Genomic DNA, 24,919 nt, shown 5'->3' with positions numbered 1-24,919 from the left:
GCATGAAATGCAATATTGTTAGATATTTATTACTGTTAGATATTTTCTTCATAGGCTTTAATGTAGTATAGTTCATATTGAGCTGATTTACTGAGACACTTGAATTTGAAGCTGTGTGAGAACCTTTCCTGCCAAACCAGTTTGGCTTCACTGATTACATCAAACATCTAGGCACCATTGCAATGAATAAGCATAGAAGTTAATGACAGTTTATTATGTAGTTTAACCTACTTTTTCTCCTCTCTCACCCACCATACATCTGAGAAATATTAATCTCAGTGTCCATCATTTATCATGTTGTATAGATTTCCAAAATGTGTCTGTATACAGAATAGGGTTTCATACACAGTATTTCACAGATTCCAGCTGACATTCCATGAAGCGATTCAACCACAAACCTGTACACAGAACTCTGGTACAGAACCTGACCCTCACCTTACATTGTTCATACAGCAAAGAATCTGGTAAAACTGGTATTGTGATGGCTGAGACTTAAACAATAGCACATACATCTTATCTCAGATTAATTCTGTGCTGGAGAGCACAAAAGAGTGAATGAGTGTTGGTTGTACCCAGGGGTGTAGTTTCTGGGGGGGAGAGGTAACCCCTCCAATAATCAGAGCTAGCAATTATAATACCCCAAATTATAATACCCCCCCCCCCACCACCACCACCACCACCACCCCCAAATATTTATACCATGATCAACTGACACATATGTGGAAGTAATTTATTTTGTAACATTATTGGTGTTCCGATCAATTATGAGTTTGTCATAATAAATCAGATAAAATACTAAAAGCCCGCCTCCATTGTGCAAGTTGGTAACGCCCAACTATTGCCCCACAACACAAGGCTAGATTAGTGCTGTTTGACTGGGAGAGCACAGGTAGTTTTGAAGATGAAGAGATTCCATGTCGCTCAGAGTCTCGCGCCGGCGTGTACGCAGATCTCACGGTCACAAACTCGCCAGTCTTGGTCATTAGCCAGAGGTAATTGACTAATACTATTTAGAAGACCGCCCTATGCTTGCCCTTTTATCTAAAAAGTACATTGTTTAGTCCCCTTAGATAGTAACACTTAATTATAGTAACATTATTTCTAGTCAGAGGTCATGACCGCTAAGATTTACAGAGATAGACCAACATTACCTAAGTTAAAGATAGCTTTATATAATCATGCCATAGTTTCCTATGTACACTTAACTAGAAAAGTATTACAATAACCAGAGGTTTAGACTTCACTCTACAGTGCATCCGGAAAGTATTCACAGCGCTTCACTTTTTCCACATTTTGTTATGTTACAGCCTTATTCCAAAATGGATTAAATTCATTATTTTCCTCAAAATTCTACAAACAATACCCCATTATGATAATGTGAAAGAAGTTTGTTTGAAATCTTTGCAAATTTATTAAAAATAAAAAACAAAAAAAGTACATGTACATAAGTATTCACAGCCTTTGCTATGACACTCAAAATTGAGCTCAGGTGCATCCTGTTTCCACTGATCATCCTTGAGATGTTTCTACAACTTGCATTGTGACCTTATATAGACAGGTGTGTGCTTTTCCAAATCATGTCCAATCAACTGAATTTACCACAGGTAGACTCCAATCATGTCAGAGCACAAACCAAGCCATGAAGTCCAAGGAATTGTCTGTAGACCTCCGAGACAGAATTGTATCGAGGCACAGATCTGGGGAACGGTACAGAAACATGTCTGCAGCATTGAAGGTCCCAATGAGCACAGTGGCCTCCCTCATCCGTAAATGGAAGAAGTTTGGAACCACCAGGACTCTTCCTACAGCTGGCCGCCCAGCCAAACTGAGCGATCGGGGGAGAAGGGCCTTAGTCGGGGAGGTGACCAAAAACCCAATGGTCACTCTGACAGAGCTCCAGCATGTCTCTGTGGAGAGAGGAGAACCTTCCAGAAGAACAACCATCTCTGCAGCACTCCACCAATCAGGCCTGTATGGTAGAGTGGCCAGACGGAAGCCACTCCTCAGTAAAAGGCACATGACAGCCTGCCTGGAGTTTGCCAAATGGCACCTGAAGGACTCTCAGACCATGATGAAACAAAGATTGAACTCTTTGGCTTGAATGGCAAGCGTCATGTCTGATGGAAACCAGGCACCAGTCATCACCTGGCCAATACCATCCCTACAGTGAAGCATGGTGGTGGCAGCATCATACTGTGGGGATGTTTTTCAGCGGCAGGAACTGGGAGACTAGTCAGGATCGAGGGAAAGATGAATGCAGCAATGTACAGAGACATTTTTGATGAAAACCTGCTCCAGAACGCTGTGGACCTCAGACTGGGGCGAAGGTTCATATTCCAACAGGACAACGACCCTAAGCACACAGCCAAGATAACAAAGGAGTGGCTACAGGACTACTCTGTGAATGTCTTTGAGTGGCCCAGCCAGAGCACAGACTTGAACCCGATTGAACATCTCTGGAGAGATCTGAAACTGGCTGTGCACCTACGCACCCCATCCAACCTGATGGAGCTTGAGATGTCCTGCAAAGAAGAATGGGACAAACTGCCCAAAAATAGGTGTACCAAGCTTGTAGCATCATTCTCAAAAAGACTTGAGGCTGTAATTGGTGCCAAAGTTGCTTCAACAAAGTATTGAGCAAAGGCTGTGAATACTTATGTACATGTGCTTTTTTAGTTTTTTATTTTTAATAAATTTGCAAAGATTTCAAACAAACTTCTTTCACGTTGTCATTATGGGGTATTGTTTGTAGAATTTTGAGGAAAATAATTAATTTACTCCATTTTGGAATAAGGCTGTAACATAACAAAATGTGGAAAAAGTGAAGCGCCGTGAATACTTTCAGGATACACTGTATTTAGGTTGGTCGATCAACTTTTTGTTTGAACACCCTGAAGTAGAAGGGGGTTTTTTTTGCCTGTTTTTTTTTTTTTTTTTTTTTTTTTTTTTTGTATACAGATGCCTGCAGATGTCTACAGTTGGAAAACACAACTGCACCATAGCACAAAGCCTTACCTAGTCCAAGTTCAAATATGCTGACAGTGCCAAAGAAAATTCATATTTTACACATGTTTTTCTAAGGGTATGTCCATGCATTTTACCAAAATCAACTTTTGGAGACTCCAAAGGACCCTTGGTAACCATGTACACATACCTAGGATGAAAAGGCTACTACTCTTGATTTTTCTCATACTTTTGGGCACTAATGAAAGGTGACATATTACATATCCAGCAATCTACAAAATGTATAGTCATAACTGAAACCTTTGCAAGGTTTTATGTGCAGAAAAATGAGACACTTGCCACTGGTTACACAGCTTTACACAGGGACATTTAAATTGAATTGTTGAAACTCACCCCTAAAGCAGCATATCATATTTTTCAGAATTTCATTGCTTATACGATGCGCCAGTCATCCACACAATCGGTTGCTATAGGCTCAACTGTTCACAAAGGAAATGGGGAATGCATTTCCCTTCAGCAGGGACTCTCATTGGCTATTGAAGGCTACAACAGTACGTACTAATCAGTATGTGTGTGTGGTATGAATACAATCCCGGACATACTACATCAGCCATATTGGCATTGTCATGTGACTTTCGATGTCATCATAAACACAAAAAACTTACAGGAACCACCAGATTAAAGCAACCACAATAACGGCAAAAAACATCAGGAAAGTTTCAAATGCTGTGACAACTGTTTTCTTGTTTAAACCTTCAACAAGTTAACAAATTATTTAGGTATTGTTAAACAAGTAGTGTTTAACCAAGGTTTAATACTTAAAAAGAGCCGATGCGCTGTTTTCTGTATTTTGTTTTTCTGAGCTTGTCTGCACTAGACTTGTGGTATCATGGGATTTTTGACTCGCGTAGTGTCCATTGGTTGCATACCGCAAAATCTCGCTGGAAGCAGTATGCCTTCTGGGTATTTCTCGTCTGCTGTTTCTCACCTACTGAGAATTCGGACATTCTACCCCTCCAGTGTACTGCTTTTCACCTACTGTGTAGTAGGGAAGTACGTGTTTTCAGACGCAGCCAAGGGGCGTTTCTCAATACTCAAACTAATGCTTCCTCATTTCCTTGCTCCTCCGTCCTCCAGCCTGTGACCCGGGAAATCGATCTACATCAACCGTCTTGAAGAACATATAAATTCTCTAATTACACTAGGGAGGTGAGGAACGAGGAGTGAGGAAGCTTCCAGAGGAGCTAGGAACGAGGATATATGGGTGTATCTGATGTGGAAGTGTTTCTGGTCAATATATAAATTCCCCTCCTCCTTTACATCTTCCACAATCTCAAACAAAAAGTCCTGTGATGATGTGATGGAATTTTGTGTGAAATATAATTAAATAATAATATGCTTACAATGAGTATTGTAATTTATTGATCCATGCATGTTAAGATATGCTAAGCTGCACAAAAGATGCGATAATTTATGCATTATTCATTAATTCATTGTTGAATAACCCAGACATTTCACATACTTTCAGTGCATTTTACTTTATTAAAAATGTTGATAACCAAACTCCAACAACATAACAGCAGATCCTTGAAGCACTGTGAGGTAACCCAGCTGAGCACAGTCATCATTAATTTACATTGCTTTGAAGTGACTCTTGAGAGGGCAAGAATATTCCATTCAACTTGCTTTGATTCCTCTCTCCTCACATCTCATCCTTGCATCCTTACATCTTAAGGGGGTGGAGCTAAGATGTAAGGAAAGGAAGCGAGAAAAGGAAATGAGGATGCACAAATAAGAACTGAGAAGCACCCAAGGAATACTCACAAGCGAACCGAATTATAACTGATAATATGTGAAAGATTAGGCATATCTGCCGGTAATTTGAAATGATGCAGAAACAGTCTGTGGGAATTTACTGATGTAATAATGTGTTTTGGACTAAATATTTTATATGATTGGATTGTTAGGACCTTTGCCAATGTAACAAGAATGTTTTTGTCTGGATGTTATGGATCAGTGGACTACTATGAGGTTTCATACGTGAGCTGCCTCAGTTTTGTAAGTGTTTGTTTGTATGTTGGTGGACTGACAGAGACGTTGATTGTAGCTGCTGTTCTGATTTATATAAACCAAATCACAAGAATTTTAGCTTTCTGAATGTATATCACATGTACAATGTGCCTGCAGGCCAGCAGAATTTTTAACTGACACAGCCATGCAAAATGGGATTTATTTTAAAAATACATTTTACTTAATACTGTTTTCTTAACAGTTATGCAAGTAATTTTAATGACATCAGTAATTGTAATGAAATTATATACATTTAAAATGTAATGCATTACATTACTATGTTATCAGAAAAAGTAATTAGAATACAGTAACACGTTATACCCAACTCTGCTGGTGACGGACTCTACCCTATTAGCATAGAACCTTCCCTGAGGTAGCTGCACACAGTCCGCCATGTTCTCTGCATAATAAGAAGAATGCCTCAGCTTCGTAAGCTTTGTTGTTCTGTTGTTGGCTGTAAAAATTAACATAAGAGTCTTCATAAACTCCCAGCATCAGAGCCACTGAAGACGCAGTGGAGTAATTAAATTTTTGAAAGAAATGTGCCCAAAAAATAGCTAAAATCGTATATGTTTGTTCGAGTCATTTTACACCAGACTGCTTTGTGAATGAGGGTCAATACAAAGCAGGATTTGCTGAAAAGTTTATTCCCAAGCATGGATCAATATCAATTGTTCGCGATCCAGCTTCATTTCCAGAAGACCTAAGTATCACACTATATTTTGCGAATGTTTGCAAATCGCCTTTCCAAATGTTCATGTTAGCAAATTCCATTGCTTATGCGGCTAAAGTTATCATTGTCTCTGATTGTATTTACAGAGACCATACATTCTGGTTCATACATATGGGCTGAACACCGGCATTTACGTGTCAGTCATATTGGTTCTCCTGATTTGTTGTTGCACCAGCTGTAAAGGCACAACTGTAAACGCACAGCCCTCTTCTGGAAAGGGGGCGGGGAGCATTTGCATTTAAAGAGACACACGAAAACAGCGTATTTTTGCTATTTTGCGATACATAGAGAGATTAGACAGATAGCTGGATGGGTAGGTAGAAAGAAAGATAGATAAGCAGAGGATAATTATGTAATGACACTGCAGATATAGCAAAGCTGTTGTTTTCCTATTTTTTTGTTACTTTTTTTATTTAATTAAAAATATCGGGAAGCATACCCATTCACACTTGAACCCCCCAATGTTACATGTGGGGATTGCATTGATGGGTCTAAAGATGCTGGACTCTAAATAGCTACATTGTGTATGGTCAGCTCATGTGGCGAATTACAGTCTTCATCAGAAACATCACTGTGGCATCGTAGATATTCTGGGAAGCTGTCTTGATGAGTTGTGTAGTAAACAACATGGGCCAGATGCAATGCAAGGTCTATGAAAGCATGTCAAAAAGAAAAATCCTCCCAAACTATTTTCAACCATATAGCTGCCATCAACTGGGCATTGTTTTATTGCTGATAATGTGTAAATATTATAATTAACTACGTCAGTGTCCATCCATTATCGTGCTATGTAGGCTTTCAACTCAATTGATGCTCTACACTTGCATTTACATCTCTGAAAGTGTGTTTGCTTACATAGTAGACTAAAACCAAAACCAGTATATCTGCATGTTTTGCGTACTGCAAAGGTGCATTTTGAATTTCCTTGTATAGAGTTTTAACCACAAGCTTGTAACCTGATCTTTAGTACACAAGCGTCACATTGTGCATACCATAAAGAATCCTGTAAAGCTGGTATTGTCATGGTTGAGACAGCCCTAAATGACAGAACACACCTCTTTTCTTTTGCATTAACTACCAGCAGAACACAAACTCAATCTGATTCTGTGCTGGAGAGAAAAAAAGTCAATCACTAAGTGTTGCGTGCATCTAATTTGGAAATGGCATCAATGGGGCTGCAGATGCTAGGGAGCATACTAGCTCTAATTGGCTACATCGGGGTGATCATCGTGTCTGGCCTGCCCATGTGGCGAGTCACGGCCTTCATCGGAACCAACATCGTGACAGCCCAGATTTTCTGGGAGGGCATCTGGATGAATTGCGTGGTGCAGAGCACAGGCCAGATGCAATGCAAGGTCTACGATTCCATGCTCGCTCTAACTTCGGACCTGCAGGCTGCCCGCGCACTAATGGTCATTGCACTGGTGGTGGGCATCGCTGGGATCTGTATGGCCTTTACTGCTGGCAAGTGCACCAATTTAATTGCTGAGGGGAAGGGCAAAGCGAGGGCAGCTGTGGCCGCTGGAGTCATCCTAATCATTACAGGTATCCTTTGCCTCATTCCTGTGTCCTGGACAGCCAGCAGTATCATGAGAGATTTCTACAACCCCTCACTTGTTGATGCCCAAAGGCGTGAGCTGGGGGCTTCACTGTACATCGGATGGGGAGCCGGACTTCTCTTGGTGCTAGGGGGAGGACTTCTCTGTAGTTCCTGTCCAACACAGCAAAATCGTGCACCATCCCTCAAGTACCAGCCATTCAAAACTAAATTATCGACTGGGAATAATTCAGTGCCCAGCAAAGTTGCAACATCACAGAGGTCTACCACGCCATCTAAGACCTACATCTAAAATCATGTGAAGGACTTTACGCATAAGACGATGCTCAAAATACTAAATGTTATGTAATAGTGTCTATGTTTTTTTTTTTCTACTATTTGAAATTCTGTAGCATTCTCTCACTGTATTAAATTTGTATATGTGCACAATGTTTTGTTTTCACAAAGTTTTTTGACAAATAAAGGGTCAAACTTACATTGTATTGTTCAGATAACCTGTTGTGGCAATTAAAAAAAAGCTATTTTTAGTTTGGTTTCACTGTTTATGTTCCAACTGATACCACTTCTGATGTATTTCCTCTCATTAAGTCAACACCCAACAACAACCTGCTTAGCAACCTATTTGGAACATCTGATACAACACACCCATGCCAAGAGCATACCATGTTTACTTTTAAAAGCAAGGAAATAATCAGTTTAGAAAAACTTATGTCTATTCCCACAGTTTAGTCTGACATTGAACAGTATTATCAGGCACTGAAATTCAGACAAAACATTTCATTGTCAGTTTTCTGGGAGTTTTTAAGGCTAATATTGAACTGGATGGTTATTACGCTAAAATAATTGAGACCTTCATGCCCTTATTTGAGGAAGAGTTTTCAACTCGCTTTGTTTTAAAATACAACTCATGAGAAAAGTTTAATATCTCCATCCATCCATTTCCTGTACCGCTTAGCCTTAATGGGTTGCAGGAAACCTCAAGTCTATCCTGGGGACCATGGGTCACCCTGGATGGGCTGCCAATACATCGCAGGGCACAATCAAACACACATTCACTCACCCACTCATACACTACGGACACTTTTTTGGACATGCCAATCAGCCTACAATTCATGTCTTTGGACTGGAGGAGGAAATCAAAGTACACGGAGGAAACCGCCAAAGCACGAAGAGAACATGCAAACTTTGCACACACAGGGCCGTGGCAGGAATCCAACCCTCAACCCTGGAGGTGTGAGGCAAACACGTTAACAACTAATCCACTGTCCCCCCAAGTCTAATATAATCAGATTGTTATTAATGAAGTGGTGCTTTATTGTGTGTAGGAGTTGGTGTGTCCCATTCTCAAAATCTGGGCCTTCAAGTTATATTCTGATGAAAGTATGATGACATCAGCTAGCATAAGTTTGGCTTTAATCCAGTATTTGTTCAACACATCACCTTTCAACATATCTAAACAAATGTAAATGACTCAGAGATGGCCAGGATGTAACTTTCTGTTTCTGAGGCCGGTTTTACTATTTTCAACATATGAGACATAAAGCATGATGCGAAATGCAGTTGTAAGTAAATAATCAACAAGAGGGTTGCGTGTTGTGACAATTAGCAATGGAAGTTACAGTCAGCATTACAATTTATCCCAAAGGTGTTCAGTGGGGTTGAGTTCAGGGCTCTGTGGAGGCCAACCTTGTACAACCATGTTTTCATGGGTCTTGCTTTGTACACAGGGGCTGAAAAAGATTTGGGCCCCATATAAATACTTATAGCTGCCTTACCAGCCTCTCTATTTTTTCTCTTTCTCTTGAAATTATAAGAACAAAAAAACATGGCTTGTCATGTAACCAAGAATCCAGAAAATGTAAAGTCCTCCAACTCTTCTGTGGTGGAAAACAAAGAGATGACATTGGAGAGTCCTTCCATAAATGTTAAATAAACATATTGTTACAGAAGCTTTACCATATCAACAATTAGATTTAATTGTATAATATTTCACTTTTTTTTGTAAAATAAAAACAGGCTTTTAAAATACTTTTGCCATACAAGTCCCTGTGAATAAAAAGTTACTATAGAAAAGATAACATTTCAGAAAGTGCACATTGATATAAACCTGTGATTTGAATTACAGCCTGTGCGATTATCATGGTTGCTGTAATAGAAAATGAATCAACAGCACTGTGGTGCCAGTTGAACAGGGGTGCAAAAAATAGTACAGTTTAACCCACATACATTTTTATGCAATACTGCCATGTAGTGGTATAAAACCATAGTGGATTCTAAACTATCCAAACTTTTAATAATAATAATAATAATAATAATAAATTCGTTTAATGCATTTTTCTGTGATTGCATTTGTTGTTTTTATTTTTCGCTTTATCTTAATTATTACTTGTCCTGTACTTCATTTTGCATTATAGCGTACTATCTTTGGCTGGATTACAGGATAAATAAAGGTTATGGTTGTATCAATGACTGTACTTATTGAAACTTGGCTTCAAACCTCATTTGAAAATAAACTCAGTTTCTCTCATTTATGGACAACAAATTTTAACGTTTAATGCAGAGTATGTTAAATTTACATTAGTGTCAGAGGTGGTAAAAGTACCCCAATTCTTTCCTCAAGTCAAACAGCAATTACTCATCAAAATAAATACTCTGGTAAAAGTTTGTATTCTTCACTCATGTTAAAGTAGCAATGTATACACTCTTTACAAAGCTAAGGCTTATAGCAGCTTTATATTTAAAATCTCTCAAATATTAGGTAGCATGAATGCAAACTAACTGAATGCTAATTGCTAGCTAACATTTGAGAGAACAAAAATTAGCCAAGCTTAACCAAAACAGCTTGATTCCTCATCTCTCAAATGTTAGCTAGCATGATAATAACCCTGACAATATAAAACTAAATGCTAGTAGTTAGCTGTAAATACACTGCCTTGAAAAATGTGTAGTAATAGAAAGATTGCAGTATTACTTGCAGTCACGTCTGTTACAGTTTAGATTTGTTAGGAATTTATATCGACTCCTTGAAACTGACTGGTGCTAAAACCTCATCACTTCAAAAATCTTTGATGATAGAGAAATGCAGTGTATGATGTAGTGTTTGAAAATGTAATGAGTACTAACGTAGAGATTTAAGTAGATATGTAGAAATAGACTACACAGTAACAACGTATTTATACTTTGTTACTTCCCACCTCCATTTATTATATCATTTATTATATCTCACCCTGACTCTTCTTTCCCAGAAAATCTAAATTAATCAGTTTTGGTAACCATAAGTCTTGGTCTTCTTTTTTACAGATACAGTTAAATTTATATAGCGCTTTTCTAGACACTATAAGCGCTTTACAATGCATGGAGGAAATCTCCTCAACCACCACTACCTGGATGATGCAACGGCAGCCATGGTGCGCCAGAATGCCCACCACACACCAACTATTTTTCGTTTTAAACTGAAGGGTTTTCAATAATGTCTGGATTTTGAGAATCGAATACAGTTTGCTATTTTATCTCACTCTTTCTCTTCTTTATCAGGTCTCCATATGGCTCTGCAGGTGCTGGGCATCACGCTGTCTATGATCGGCCTGGCAGGTACCATCATAATATGCGCCCTGCCTATGTGGAAGGTGACGGCGTTTGTGGGCACCAACATCGTGGTGGCGCAGGTCTTCTGGGAGGGCCTGTGGATGACCTGCGTGTATGAGCGCACGGGCCAGATGCAGTGCAAGCTGTACGACGCTCTGCTCGACCTGGACCCAACACTGCAGGCCTCGCGTGGCCTTGTTGTCACCACCATGGCACTTGCGTGTCTTGGGTTCCTCATCTTCCTGCTGGGAGCCGAGTGCACCAACTGTCTCAGCAATCCACGGGCCAAGGCTAGGATCGTCGTGGCGTCTGGGATCACTTTCATGCTCTCGGGGCTTGGCACCGCAATTCCCGTTTCCTGGACGGCTGACACCATCATCAGGGACTTCCATAACCCTGTAGTGCATGAGGCGCTGAAGAGAGAGATGGGTGCTGCCATATATGTAGGCTGGGTGACAGCGGGATTCTTGTTTGTTGGAGGGGCAATTCTCTGCACCAGCTGCCCACCAGAGAGGGTCAAGCACTTCTCCAGGCTTACGGCAACAAAATCAGGCAACCAAAGCAGCTATGCACTTAAAAACTATGTGTAAGTTGAAGACATGACCTGTTCATCACTGAGGTGAATGTGCCACCATGTTACAAAAGGGTATTCTTACAATTTGCATTTTTTCAGATCTAAAAATAATTTGTTTTGTGTCATATACAATAATCAATTTGGTTGAAATCTTACTTGAGTTTAACTTACTTGTTTTTTACACTTATATATATATATATATATATATATATATATATACATACATACAGTATCTCACAAAAGTGAGTACACCCCTCACATTTTTGTAAATATTTGACTATATCTTTTCGTGTGACAACACTGAAGAAATGACACTTTGCTACAATGTAAAGTAGTGGGTGTACAGCTTGTATAACAGTGTAAATTTGCTGTCCCCTCAAAATAACTCAACACACAGCCATTAATGTCTAAACCGCTGGAAACAAAAGTGAGTACACCCCTAAGTGAAAATGTCCAAATTGGGCCCAATTAGCCATTTTCCCTCCCCGGTGTCATGTGACTTGTTAGTGTTAAGAGGTCTCAGGTGTGAATGGGGAACAAGTGTGTTAAATTTGGTGTCATCGCTTTCACACTCCCTCATACTGGTCACTGGAAGTTCAACATGGCACCTCATGGCCATGAACTCTCTGAGGATCTGAAAAAAAGAATTGGTGCTCTACATAAAGATGGCCTAGGCTAGAAGAAGGCTGCCAAGACCCTGACACTGAGCTGTATGGCCAAGACCATACAGTGGTTTAACAGGACAGGTTCCACTCAGAACAGGCCTCGCCATGGTCGACCAAAGAAGTTGAGTATATGTGCTCAGTGTCATATCCAGAGGTTGTCTTTGGGAAATAGACGTATGAGTGCTGCCAGCATTGCTGCAGAGGTTGAAGGGGTGGGGGGTCAGCCTGTCAGTGCTCAGAGCATACGACGCACACTGCATCAAATTGGTCTGCATGGCTGTCGTCCCAGAAGGAAGCCTCTTCTAAAGATGATGCACAAGAAAGCCTGCAAACAGTTTGCTGAAGACAAGCAGATGTCCTGTGGTCTGATGAGACCAAGATAAACTTATTTGGTTCAGATGGTGTTAAGCGTGTGTGGTGGTAAACAGGTGAAGAGTACAAAGACAAGTGTGTCTTGCCTACAGTCAAGCATGGTGGTGGGAGTGTCATGGTCTGGGGCTGTATGAGTGCTGCCGGCACTGGGGAGCTACAGTTCACTGAGGGAACCATGAATGCCAACATGTACTGTGACATACTGAAGCAGAGTATGATCCCCTCCCTTCGGAGACTGGGCTGCAGGACAGCATTCCAGCATGATAACAACCACTGCCTTGCTAAAGAAACTGAGGGTGAAGGTGATGGACTAAACCCTATTGAGCATCTGTGGGGCATCCTCAAATGGAAGGTGGAGGAGCACAAGGTCTCTAACGTCCACCAGCTCCGTGCTGTCGTCATGGAGGAGTGGAAGTGGACTCCAGTGGCAACATGTGAAGCTCTGGTGAACTCCATGCCCAAGAGGGTTAAGGCAGTGCTGGAAAATAATGGTGGCCTCACTTTTGGGTGTACTCACCCAAAAGGGGTGTACTCACTTTTGTTGCCAGCGGTTTAGACATTAATGGCTGTGTGTTGAGTTATTTTGAGGGGATAGCAAATTTACACTGTTATACAAGCTGTACACTCACTACTTTACATTGTAGCAAAGTGTCATTTCTTCTGGGTTGTCATATGAAAAGATATAATCAAATATTTACAAAAATGTGAGGGGTGTACTCACTTTTGTGAGATACTGTATATAAGATAACTTAGAATTGTGTGAGGGTCCCTAAAATGTTCTACTCTATCTAAAATGACATTTTACAGATTAAAAGGCCATTTAAAAAAAAAATTATTTATTTAAGGTGACACATTGGCTTAGTGGTTAGGACATTTGCCTCGCTCGTTTGGGGTTCAAATCCCGCCTCAGCCCTATGTGTACGAGGCTTGCAAGTTCTCCCCCTGCTTTGGGGTTTCCTCCCCAGTCCAAAGACGTGCATTGTAGGCTGATTGGCATTTCCAAATTGTCTGTAATGTGTGTGCGATTGTGCCCTGCGATGGGTTGGCACCCCATCCAGGGTGTCCCCTGAGATCCCTGGGATAGGCTCCAGTCTCCCAGCAGAATAAGTGTTACAGAAAATGGATGGAAAGTCATTTAATGGTCCTAAATGGTTAATCTGGTGTTATTTTTTATGTTATGGCTGCATGTTTAATTACACAGGGACAAGTTCATATGGCGAATGATGTACATAGAATTAAAAATAACTAGAATACAGTACTGTGTTGAAACTTGTGTCTACCAGTGACTATACTCTGCCACAGAGCTAGTTTTAAATCACAATTTGAAGTCTTTTTTTTATTTTGTAGAATAAACTTGAATTCGTGTACTTAATTGTACTTGAAGTCCTGTTAGATATGGTATATCAGTACAAATTTGGTGTGGCATTGAAAAAGTATTAAAAAGGCATTACGTTTCATTTTAAGGTACAGTATGTTGACAATCAGTTTTTTCTTACACATATTAAAAAACAAGTTTACGCAATTTATAGTCATTGCATTGTTTATAATAAAGTATGAAAGTGTTCTTTGTTCGCTACTTCTCTGTACACACCTTTAAGATGTGTCTGTGTTCCTATTTAAATAAAATTTGCTTCCATACAACAAGCTTTTCATACTTCTTGGTGTCGTTGGACTTTGAAAGCGTTGTGTGTCAGCTCACAAAAGAGGTCAAGAGAGAGGAGGCTGTTGATTTCACACAGTGACATCATTGTTTTAGCCTCGAGGCGAAATAAAAAAAAGAGAGAGAGAGAGAAGAGCCACTGAAAATGTTTTGAAACCATGGATAAAAAAAACAGCAGTGAATACTCTGTGGTCTCCACACCCTCAGCTGGAATGCAGATAGCCCGGTTTGCTCACGAAGTGAGCTCGTGGTTTCTCTTTGTTCCTCACAGAAACTAATCATGGAGAGGTGGCACAAGTGGTTCGAGTTGGCCAGTGTCTGTGTGGCCATCTCTGGCTGGATTTGTGCCATCTTCACCAGGACCCTTCCCGTGTGGATCGTGACAGGAGCTGTCGATAATTCCACAGATACTCTGTCATTGTATTGGGATGGAATCTGGTTGAACTGGCAGGAACCGAGGATAGGAGACTTGCATTGCCACTTCTATCAGTCGCTTTTGTCCCTGGCTGGGCGCTTTAACTCCTGGAAAGTGTCGGTTAATGTTTTGCTTGGAGTGGGAGTTATTCCCATAGTGCTCTACATAGTGGCCATGACCATGTTCTCTCAGAAGGAGCGAATCAAGGCAGCAGCTGGATTTGTTTTCGTTTTATCTGGGCTGCTCATGCTGGTGATTATGAGCTGGATCACTCATGCCACAAACAGTGATTTGGACACATCCATTTCTTTGAAGAGGGACTGGGGAGCAGCTTTATATTCCGGGTGGACTGGAACAGTGTTGTTTCTGATTGGAGGAGGAGTGCTGAGTACTTGGTGGTTTAAAACAGCTCCAGGGCCACAGCAACAAATAACGCCACAAGCAGCAGCAATACCAGAAGCTGAGGATCCGCTCTTTGCAATGCATCATGCTGCATTCATTCCAAGTCCATACAGGCAAACCACAAGACCTATTTGAAAATAACTCTCGCTAAATTCATCATACTGTAAAATTTGCAGTGCACTGCTGACTTCTTCTTGTACATTTGAGACTGTTTGAATCGACTGAAACCCTGATAGAACACTACATCCTGATTCTCCATTTCAGAGAGCTTTAAGGTTTGGAACTTTTAAGTCTCAGTCCTAGGTTTCATTATTCACAGTAACAGCGTTCAATATCTCTAAGTCTGTTCAAACATGTTCCTGAATATACAATTTTTTACATTTGTTAATTCTATAACTTATTACTGCAATAGCCTCGACGCTGTACGTAGTTTACTGTATGTAGTTTACTAGTAAGTGACGTGCATAGAATTGAGACGTGATTTACATTCATTTTTATTTGCACATTTTGTACATTGTTATGATGATTTTGTAAGCGTTGTTGTAAGTCAGATATATGGCACAAATCTGAGAAGACAAACGATACCAAGTGGACACTGAAACTTTTAGATGGGTGCAGGGGAAAATCTTGTAATATTTATTTTCTGCTGGTTGTGAGGTGAACTGCAAACCTGAAGCCTTCCTGTTCTTCCCAACGGACCTTACCCTTACTGCTGAAAGTTTGCATATCTCCCGACTTGCCTTTCAAAGAAAAGCTGAGACATTCTATGCCGGCTGAGGGGTGGGGCTAACTTCTGGGCCATAAAAATGTAAACAAAAGCCTGAAATGAAGAAACTCGCCGCATGGCAAATGTTTTGATGGGATCTTGGACATGAAATGAGTATTACAAATAATTTTAAATATTACAAATTGCACTTTTAAGTTAAGAGAGTAGTAGTAATGGGGATATGGTGGAATAGGCACCTTCTGTCATTCCATCATTCTGTCAACTTCTGTCATTGGGATGAAGATTTCCTTTGCTACACTTTGCATGTGTACTCATATTTATTTTAATAAATCAATCTGTTGCCTGTCTTGCAGTCATACAAATCACTTCAATTTTCACAGAAAACAAACCTCTTAGTTTTGTGATTTGAGTTAAGATTATTAATTTGCTCTGGATCAATCATTTACGAAGATTTACTGAAAGTTCAAACAGTAAATATGCCCAAACGACACTATTATAATTACTGGTCCATAAAAAAATAAAAAGATAATTAGCTAGAAACTTCAACAAATGCTGCTTAAAGCTTCAGTGAGTTCAGTCCCCTGTTATATAAATCAAGTAAAACAGTTTTGATACATAAAAGAGAGAAATAATTTAATGTGGAAGTAAGTAGTTATTGTGGTGAGCAGTGTGTAGAGTCGGATTCAGGACGGTTACTCAAATTTCTCCTCGCCTTCTTCCACATCTTTCAGGCTGAGAACCTCGACTGAACCTTTGCCTTTTGTTTCGCAGCGAATCAGCTCATCGATTTCCCGAAAGCAGCCCGGATCTATCAAGCAAACCTGTGGGGCAGGAACATGTATTTTAGTTGCATACTTGAAAGAAAAAACGCTTTAAGTTTACTCAGCAATTAAGGAAGATGTAAAACCTCTCACCATCTCCAGCTGATCATCGAAGTCTTCACTCTCCACCACCTTTAAGAGGGGTTTAAGCTTCTCTTTCAGCCTCTTCCCATCTTTGGCTGGCAGGATGAAGCGGAGTCGCATGTGAGCTCTCTGAATCTGGATGGATTCCTTCAACTGTTTGATCACTTCAAGTGCCTAAATGAGAAGAGAATCAACAGCGCTGAATGAAAATAATGCCCGTCATCCTTAATACTTTGAAGATTGTACAGTTATTAGATCTCTATCAGAAGTAAATGTATAAATTGTGTGTAATAGGCATGCTACATGGAATGGGAATTATACTGGCCTGTGCTGCCTACACTTAACATTAAATCATAACAGAATAACATTTTTTAAAATGTTTCAGCCCAGATAGTCAAATATCCTACTCACCTGCTGTTTTGTGCTCTTAGTGGCTTTGACAGAGTAGTGAATGTCCTTCATGGCTCTTTCTATTAGGCTCACTGTATAAGGGCGCTTTGTCTCCGGATTGACGCATTTCTCGGCCACAATCGTGGCGATGTCCCGGAACATCTGTTCTAGCTGAGAATGTCGCTCCTTATCAGACACCTGAAGTTCTCCTTTTGCTAAAATCTGAAACAGGAAAACCAAGAATCACAACCAAGCATTCATACACACACTGGATAAAACTGAGAAACTCAAATACCAGAGTTAATCTTATTTCAGGGTGCAAAACTAAGTGGTGTTTTCATCCTGATCACAATTTTGGGCTTCCACTATGAATTACAACCATACTGTATTAATTTTATGTTGTATATAGGGTACACCCACTGGACACTTTATTAGGAACGTGGTCATTGCTCATTCATGCAGGTAGCCAATCAGCCAATCATGTGGCAACAGTGCAAATGCATAAAATCATGCAGACACAGGTCAAGATTTTCTGATCGTTTTCACATAAAACATTAGAATCTTTGACTGTGGCATGGCTGTTGGTGCCAAAAAGGCTGATTTGAGTATTTCAGAAAGAGCTGATTTCCTTGGATTTTTTATTTTACACACACACACACACACAAAAAAAAATGTCTCTGGAGTTCACATAGTTCACAAACTCCAGTTAGTCCAGAATGCAGCTGCTACAGTTCTAACTAGAACCAGAAGATACAGCCACATCACCCCGATCTTATCCACACTGCATTGGCTCCCAGTGAAATCAAGCATTAATTATAAAATACTATTATTGACTTAGAAAGCAATAAATGGTCTCGCGCCACAGTATCTAAGCAACCTTTTGGTTTTCTATGATCCGCCACGCCTACTTAGTTCAAAAGGTGCAGGCTATTTGACGGTGCCTCAAATAGTGAAGGCTACAGCAGGGGGAAGTGCTTTCTCTTATAAAGCCCCACAGTTATGGAATAGTCTTCCAATTAGTGTTCGGGACTCCGACACAGTCTAGGCTTAAAACGTATTTGTTTACTCAAGCCTACCATGAGTAGACTTTCTGTTATGCAAAGCACAATCTTAACAATCTCTTCTCTCCCTCTCTCCTTCTGCCGAGCCACACATGTTTTTATGGAGATACTAGAGATCCTGATGCTTTCTGCTCTCCGTACCTGCCTGATCCTTTCGGATGCCCTACATTTGGATGGAGCTCCTAACAACTCCAATTCCAGATAGACATTCTCACTGTGGTTGATGGGACTACGGTTGCATCTAAGGCCCTGGGACTGCAATTACAACATGCAGTTTTGCCCTCGGGTCTCCTTTGAACAGTGGACTAGTTCTACAAACAGACTTCATATTAGGGCTGCACAATTAATCGATTATCGATCACGATTACGATTTTGACTGCCCACGATTACATGGACATAATCGACTGCGATATTGACGTTTAAAGTTCGTCCTCCACTCATAGAAAACTCTTCTGCAGATCAAATCAAGCGCTTCCTACACTTACAGCCAATCAGCATAGAGCGGCATATTCAATTCAGTTTTATTTGTATAGCGCTTTTTACAATAGACACTGTCTCAAAGCCGCTTTACAGAAATATCAACACGGTATATAGATATTAAAGGTGTGAATTTATCCCAACTGAGCAAGCCACTAAGTGGCGACGGTGGCAAGGAAAAACTCCCTAAGATGTTTTAAGAGGAAGAAACCTTGAGAGGAACCCGACTCAGAAGAGAACCCATCCTCATCTGGGTAACAACAGATAGTGTGAAAAAGTTCATTATGGATTCATATGAAGTCTGTATGGCCTTAGGAGCAGCCGTAGTCCCAGCAGTCTGGAATTAGAGAAGATTTGAGCTCCATCCAGAGGCAGAAAGGATCTGGATCTCTAGTATCTCCATAAAATCGGGTGGGGCTCGGCGAAAGGAGAGAGGGAGAAAAAAGATTATGACTGCGAAGTAGTAAAATAGAATCTAGTCAGGGTAGGCTTGAGTAAACAAATACGTTTTAAGCCTAGACTTAAACACTGACTGTGTCTGAGTCCCGAACACTAATAGGAAGACTGTTCCATAACTGTGGGGCTCTATAAGCGAAGGCTCTTCCCCCTGCTGTAGCCTTCACTATTCGAGGTACCGTCAAATAGCCTGCATCTTTTGATCTAAGTAGGCGTGGCGGATCATATAAAACCAAAAGGTCGCTTAGATATTGTGGCGCGAGACCGTTTAGTGCTTTATAGGTTAATAAAAGTATTTTATAGTTAATGCGAGATTTTACTGGGAGCCAATGCAGCATTGATAATATTGGTGTGATATGGTCGTATCTTCTAGAAGGGATAGGGATGGCATCATTTTGTAATGCCAAAACCCGGAAACAGGATTTGCATTTTAGCGCTTGAGCTGCTAGCTTCGCTTCGGAAATTATGACACTAACATGTTGCTAAATGACACTACAGAGGTTGTCAGGGACATTAAACGTTATCATGCCGAAGAGGAAAAAACTATGCAGATAAACTCAGGGCTCTACTGTGTGACCATTTCACTCACATTTGCGACTGAAAAGTATTTTGTGCGACTGTGAATAAATATTTACTTACACCAGTGCGAGTGACCTGTTCGGAGTTGTGTAATACAATCAGAATAAAAACTACAGGAAGTCCAAAATGCATCTACACCGCACAACAGTTACTTTCACACTGCTTTTCATCTCCTCAGTCAACTAATCAAGTGTGGAAATACGGCAGAGAAGCCATTATGATGACAAGAGTAACTCTGTACATCATCTGCTTCAACTTCCCGATCTCACAAACTACGACTGTGACCTGCTCGTGTGGACACAGCGGCGTCGGGCGGTGTAAATTAATAATAATGCTAACGCTACAAGGTGGGTTTAATTCAAACCTCTTTATTAAAAAATTTCCTCATGACTCATAATCAAGAGTAGCAACTGTACAGTCTGTGAACATACAGTACACTGTCTCTCTCCCCTTCTACGCCAACTCTACTAGAGCATTGACTTCATTTAAACTCAGGGTTGCCAGATAATCTGATTTAACCCCCAAAACTGCAGTGGTGAACAGATCTAAAAGGAACAACTGATAAAAATAAATAAATAAAAAAAACTAAAAATGTAAAGACAGAAAATGTGCTTAGTTATAAATAAATCCTTTAATATATAAAAATTAGATATTATAATAACTTCATTAAATATAAATAAAATGAGAAAGGAAATGTTTAATTACTATGGGTTGCATTTAATCAGTTTGACATTAAGCTTAGTAAGCTATTTCCTTAGAAAGCTATTAGCCTTTTTCCTAATATGGATCATTTTTGTGTTAATCTACTTTTAATTAGGACTCTATTGTTTAAGACATTTAAATTAAATATTTTATGCTTGTTTATTTATCAATTAACCAAGTATTTCTCATTGCTATTATTTTAACTCAATTAACAGTGACCATGAGCAGACAGTTTACATTTAACTCTTTATGACAGACCTCCTGATTAAAGCTTAAACAAAAAAAAGATTGGTATCTGGATCGGTATTAGCTGTAAAAATCCTGATCGGAGCGTCAGTAATGAACACCATTAAACTAAAGCGCTTTGCATCTTACGGGTAAATGAACTCACCCTAGATCACATCCTATAAGAGATTATTCAGATATATGCCCAATATACACCGAGCGGTTCGAGAACTGACTCAGCCCACAACCATGACAGTGGAAAATGTCTAACAGTGCAGCTTTAAATATATTTAAGAGGAGCAGACGTCAAACACTGAACATTGATGTTTATTGTATTTGTTTACAAGGTGGAACAGGTTAACGGTTGTTTTTTGCATACAGTCTGTAAAATTAACTGAAAATATTAGATTTAGTTTATCAGAAGGTAAATTAATTTGTTATGGCTCACACTATGTTCCTAAATTCTGTCATAATTGACCAGCTCAAGTTCTCATATGCCTACTTTTGTGTTTTATGGTGGCACATTAACATTACCATCTTAAAAATAATATTTAAAAAAACCTAAACTTCAACTGCGCTCAAAATTTTTTGACTGTGCTCCTAAATTTTTGTAATTTTGTAATTGTAAAGAAATTGTTACCACTGTAAACTGGTTCTCACAATTCCCCCCAAAAAAACATGGATGAATATTCATCCACAAAGTAAATCCGTATTATGGAAAATGTTTTAAATAAAGTTTGGAAAAGTTGTCGGAAGCAAGTCGAGCGACCGTGGTGTAATTTGTTTATAGCGTACGGCTAACTTTTTATTTCTGCCGATTGTATTTAGGCTTCAAACTTCATAAACATGGTGTTGAATAATCCAAAAGCCTATGGGAAAATCCTATTGGGTTTTTGTCGAGGGAACCGGTGTGATGATAACTTCCGGGTTCCGGTACAAAATGACGCCATCACTGAGTCACCACTCTATTGGGTGATTTTGTCTGCGTCTCTCGTCCTGTAAACACTGTTATTGACTTTTCTGCATACACCTGAGTTGTTTTCATTTGGTTGCATATTGTTATATTTGATGCATATTTTCATTTGGTCGATGGCTTTTTTATTTTTACTTATCCTATATTTTGGGTACAATTTTATTTATATTTTGCTTCTATGAGATGATGCACTTTAAGGACCAGTCTAATTTCAAGCAAAGATTTGTATATTAGCCCTGCGATGGACTGGCACTCTGTCCAGGGTGTACCCCGCCTTGTGCCCGATGCTCCCTGGGATTGGCTCCAGGTTTCCCCGCAACCCTCAAGAAGGAATAGGCAGTAGAAGATGGATGGATGGATGGATTTGTACATTAGCAGGAATGTAGCACTACATGGAGGTGAAAGCAGTGATCTGTTTATTTAAGTGTGAAAGTACAATGAAAATGTTGTCCCTAAAATAATCGTGATAAATAATCGAGATCTCAATATTGATCAAAATAATCAGGATTATCATTTTAGCCATAATCGTGCAGTCCTACTTCATATTAAACCATAATGATCTGGTTCCTCTCAAGGTTTCTTCCTCTTAACATCTTACGGAGTTTTTCCTCGCCATGGGCTTGCTCAATTGGGATAAATTCACACATTTAAAATCTGTATCCCATGTTTATATGTTTCTGTAAAGATGATTTGAGACAGTGTCCATTGTAAAAAAGCACTATACAAATAAAATTGAATTGTGACTCAAATAAATCGCCAATTACAACAATGCTGAGCAGAAAAGCATCTCAGAACGCACAATACATCAAACGTACAGAAAACCACAACATTTTCCACTCCTTTCATCCAAGAACAGGAATCTGAGGCTACAGTCTGCACAGACTCCGTCAAACTGGACAAGATCTGAACTGATTAATTTGGATTTCAGACTGGTGTTGATGGTGGTATGATGGTGTGGGGAATGTTTTGTTGGCACAAGTCAGGCCTCTTAACACCAATTCTATCCGAGTCTTATTGCTGACCATGTGCATCTTTTTATGGCCAAGATTTACCCATGTGAATGATACAAAGAACAAGCTGTCTCAGACTGGTCCCAAGAGCATTACAGGGAGTTCAGTGTACTTCAATTAAAGTCACCAGATCTAAATCAAAACATGCAGCAATAATTTGGTTCAGAATCTCAAAAGAATGGTGGGTGGGTTGCCATCCAGTATTAGTGTGGTATATAAAAAAAAATCGCTTTTCTCTTCTTGGTATTCAAACCGAGTATCTGCAAGATTCATATGTAAAACATCAGAGGTGCAATGGCAGCTCATGTTAAGACAATTTGTGTGTGGAGTTTTGTTAAATTCAATCTGATACCACTAGAGCATTTCAGATCAGTATCAGCCCAGATAGAAAACTCAATACTTCCTAGGTGAACATAAGCTTATAATAGACAATGAGAAGGCAAATAAAACAGCTTTGTTCCAAAATAGTTGTGATAAATGTGTGAAATCACAACACTGAGAAAAATAAATGCTGATGATTCATAATTTTTAGCCATAGTGAAGCCTATGGAAGTCCTAAGAGGCCATGCATTTTCCCCCTTTCTTCTTTTCTCGTAATCTTGACTTAATTTTCTTGTGACACAGACATGACATAAATGTTATTTTCTCACGACCTCGACATAGCAAAAAGCTGTTTTCTCACATCATTTTTATCACGAGAAAATCTCGCACCTTGCGAATGGCACTAGTGTTACATGCACGCATCCCTCGCCTTTACTCTGGGCAGCCACAAACCGTTTAAACGGCATCTTTCAAACATCATCGTACAGCCATGCAGACGTCCCTCAAGCTGGCTGGCAATGAAACTTGACTACTACACGTTCAGGGTCACTCTACTGTCTTTGATGATAAAGTTGTAAACCAGACAGCCTCCTTCTCAAGTGCTGGACACTAATGTGGAAATTGTCACTCACTGACAGACAGAGCTGTTTCAGCTTGACTGAGTCCCTGATCAAAGTAAGAATGAATTTGTTCATCCATGATGCAGTGGGATTGCACTAAGCTTTTTCTGCGCACAGAACAATAAAAAAAAAAAAACGTTATGTTGAATACACAGAAAAAATTATGTCGTGATCAGGAGAAAACAACTATTTTGTTATGTCGTGATCAGGAGAAAACAACTACTTTGCTATGTCGTGATCACAAGCAAACAAGAAAGAAAATAAATACGCATGGCCTCTTGGGCTTCCGTAGACGCCCTACTACGCGCTTGCAAAACTCCGTCTTCCCTACTTATATAAAGAAAGTAAATATTATACTTTTGTCTCGAAACATTTACCTGTTTGCATATTTCTGTTAAGTCATCTGTTCCAAATGCTTTTGACAGATCGTCCTTTTTCGCCACTTGGCCCTTTGACACATTTATAAACACTGTGGGGGTCTGGAGTACTTCATCCAGATCTTTCTCTCTAACGTGAAGCAAAACAGATTGAAACAACAAAGATGATAAATGAATTGATTCTCCCATCATTTTCTACACTACTCCACAGTGAACAGACAGAACAAACACTGTAACGTTACTGTGTCATAACATCTATAACTTGTTTTAAATGTAGCTAGCTAGCTAGTAGCTAGCTAGAACTAGCAAAAAGGCTCTACTTACGCTCCCGATCTCCAGCTCATCACTTTATTTTTGTAACACGCTATTTCAAATCGTTTTCCTCCTCTTTTCATCCTCACGACCGCCACGTTTGTCAGGCGAATCTGATTTGTGGGTGTAAATATCGACATTTTGCCTGCTGGTATAAATGGGACACTTCGCAAAGCGTGTTATTCTTCTTCTTATGAGCGTTAAGTCGGTGTTCCTGCGCCGTCTGGACAGCCACATCGCTCTCTAGTGGACTGGAAGCATCAGTCAATAACACCGCCTTTTCATGATGTGTGCTTTATTTTGATTTATGTGTGTGTGTGTGTGTGTGTATATATATATATATATATATATATATATATATATATATATATATATATATATATATATATATATATATATATATATACATAAAAAACAACTATTATTAATGATAAGCAAATAAATTAAATTATTGTTAATATACATTATAAATATCAAAATATTAACGAATGCATTTTGTTAAAATATTAAGTGAAAATTCTACGTTCAACACCACCAAAGCTAATATTTACTTGTTTTATTGCCTAATTATCTTATTAATAACTCATTACATCGTTTAGTGGATTTTATTTTTCACTTATTGGTGTCATTTGATTTCATTACTATGATACCCTATCCGGATTAACGTCTTTATTTCAGTAACAACATATTTCATGCACATGAGCTCCGAAAGTCTGCTTCTAACTACTAAGAAATAGCCTAAGAAAACTCTAATAGCAGACACACACAAAAAAACAAAGCTTCCGG

General features: G+C 39.5%; 3 protein-coding genes across 3 annotated transcripts; 2 read left to right on the top strand and 1 right to left on the bottom strand.

The window, feature by feature from the left end:
- The first annotated feature begins 10,867 nt into the window (after positions 1–10,867).
- cldnj (claudin j) lies at positions 10,868–11,655 on the top strand. Its single transcript, XM_017495200.3, has one exon. It carries the CDS (start codon positions 10,868–10,870, stop codon positions 11,498–11,500), a length of 633 nt encoding a protein of 210 aa, XP_017350689.3. The 3' UTR covers positions 11,501–11,655.
- A 2,573-nt stretch (positions 11,656–14,228) lies between these two features.
- Positions 14,229–16,072, top strand: LOC108280872 (claudin-4). The gene has a single exon (XM_017496350.3). It carries the CDS (start codon positions 14,462–14,464, stop codon positions 15,131–15,133), a length of 672 nt encoding a protein of 223 aa, XP_017351839.1. The 5' UTR covers positions 14,229–14,461; the 3' UTR covers positions 15,134–16,072.
- Positions 16,032–24,381, bottom strand: sbds (SBDS ribosome maturation factor). Its single transcript, XM_017496349.3, has 5 exons — positions 24,146–24,381; positions 23,822–23,951; positions 17,042–17,242; positions 16,640–16,804; positions 16,032–16,546 (listed from the first exon to the last, which is right to left on the bottom strand). The coding sequence occupies exons 1-5, from the start codon at positions 24,271–24,273 to the stop codon at positions 16,418–16,420; spliced, it is 753 nt and encodes a 250-aa protein (XP_017351838.1). The 5' UTR covers positions 24,274–24,381; the 3' UTR covers positions 16,032–16,417.
- Positions 24,382–24,919: the final 538 nt, after the last annotated feature.

This window comes from Ictalurus punctatus, chromosome 20 (assembly GCF_001660625.3).
Source record: "Ictalurus punctatus breed USDA103 chromosome 20, Coco_2.0, whole genome shotgun sequence".
Classification (NCBI taxonomy): Eukaryota; Metazoa; Chordata; class Actinopteri; order Siluriformes; family Ictaluridae; genus Ictalurus; species Ictalurus punctatus.
This window is presented reverse-complemented; position numbering and strand designations above follow the sequence as displayed.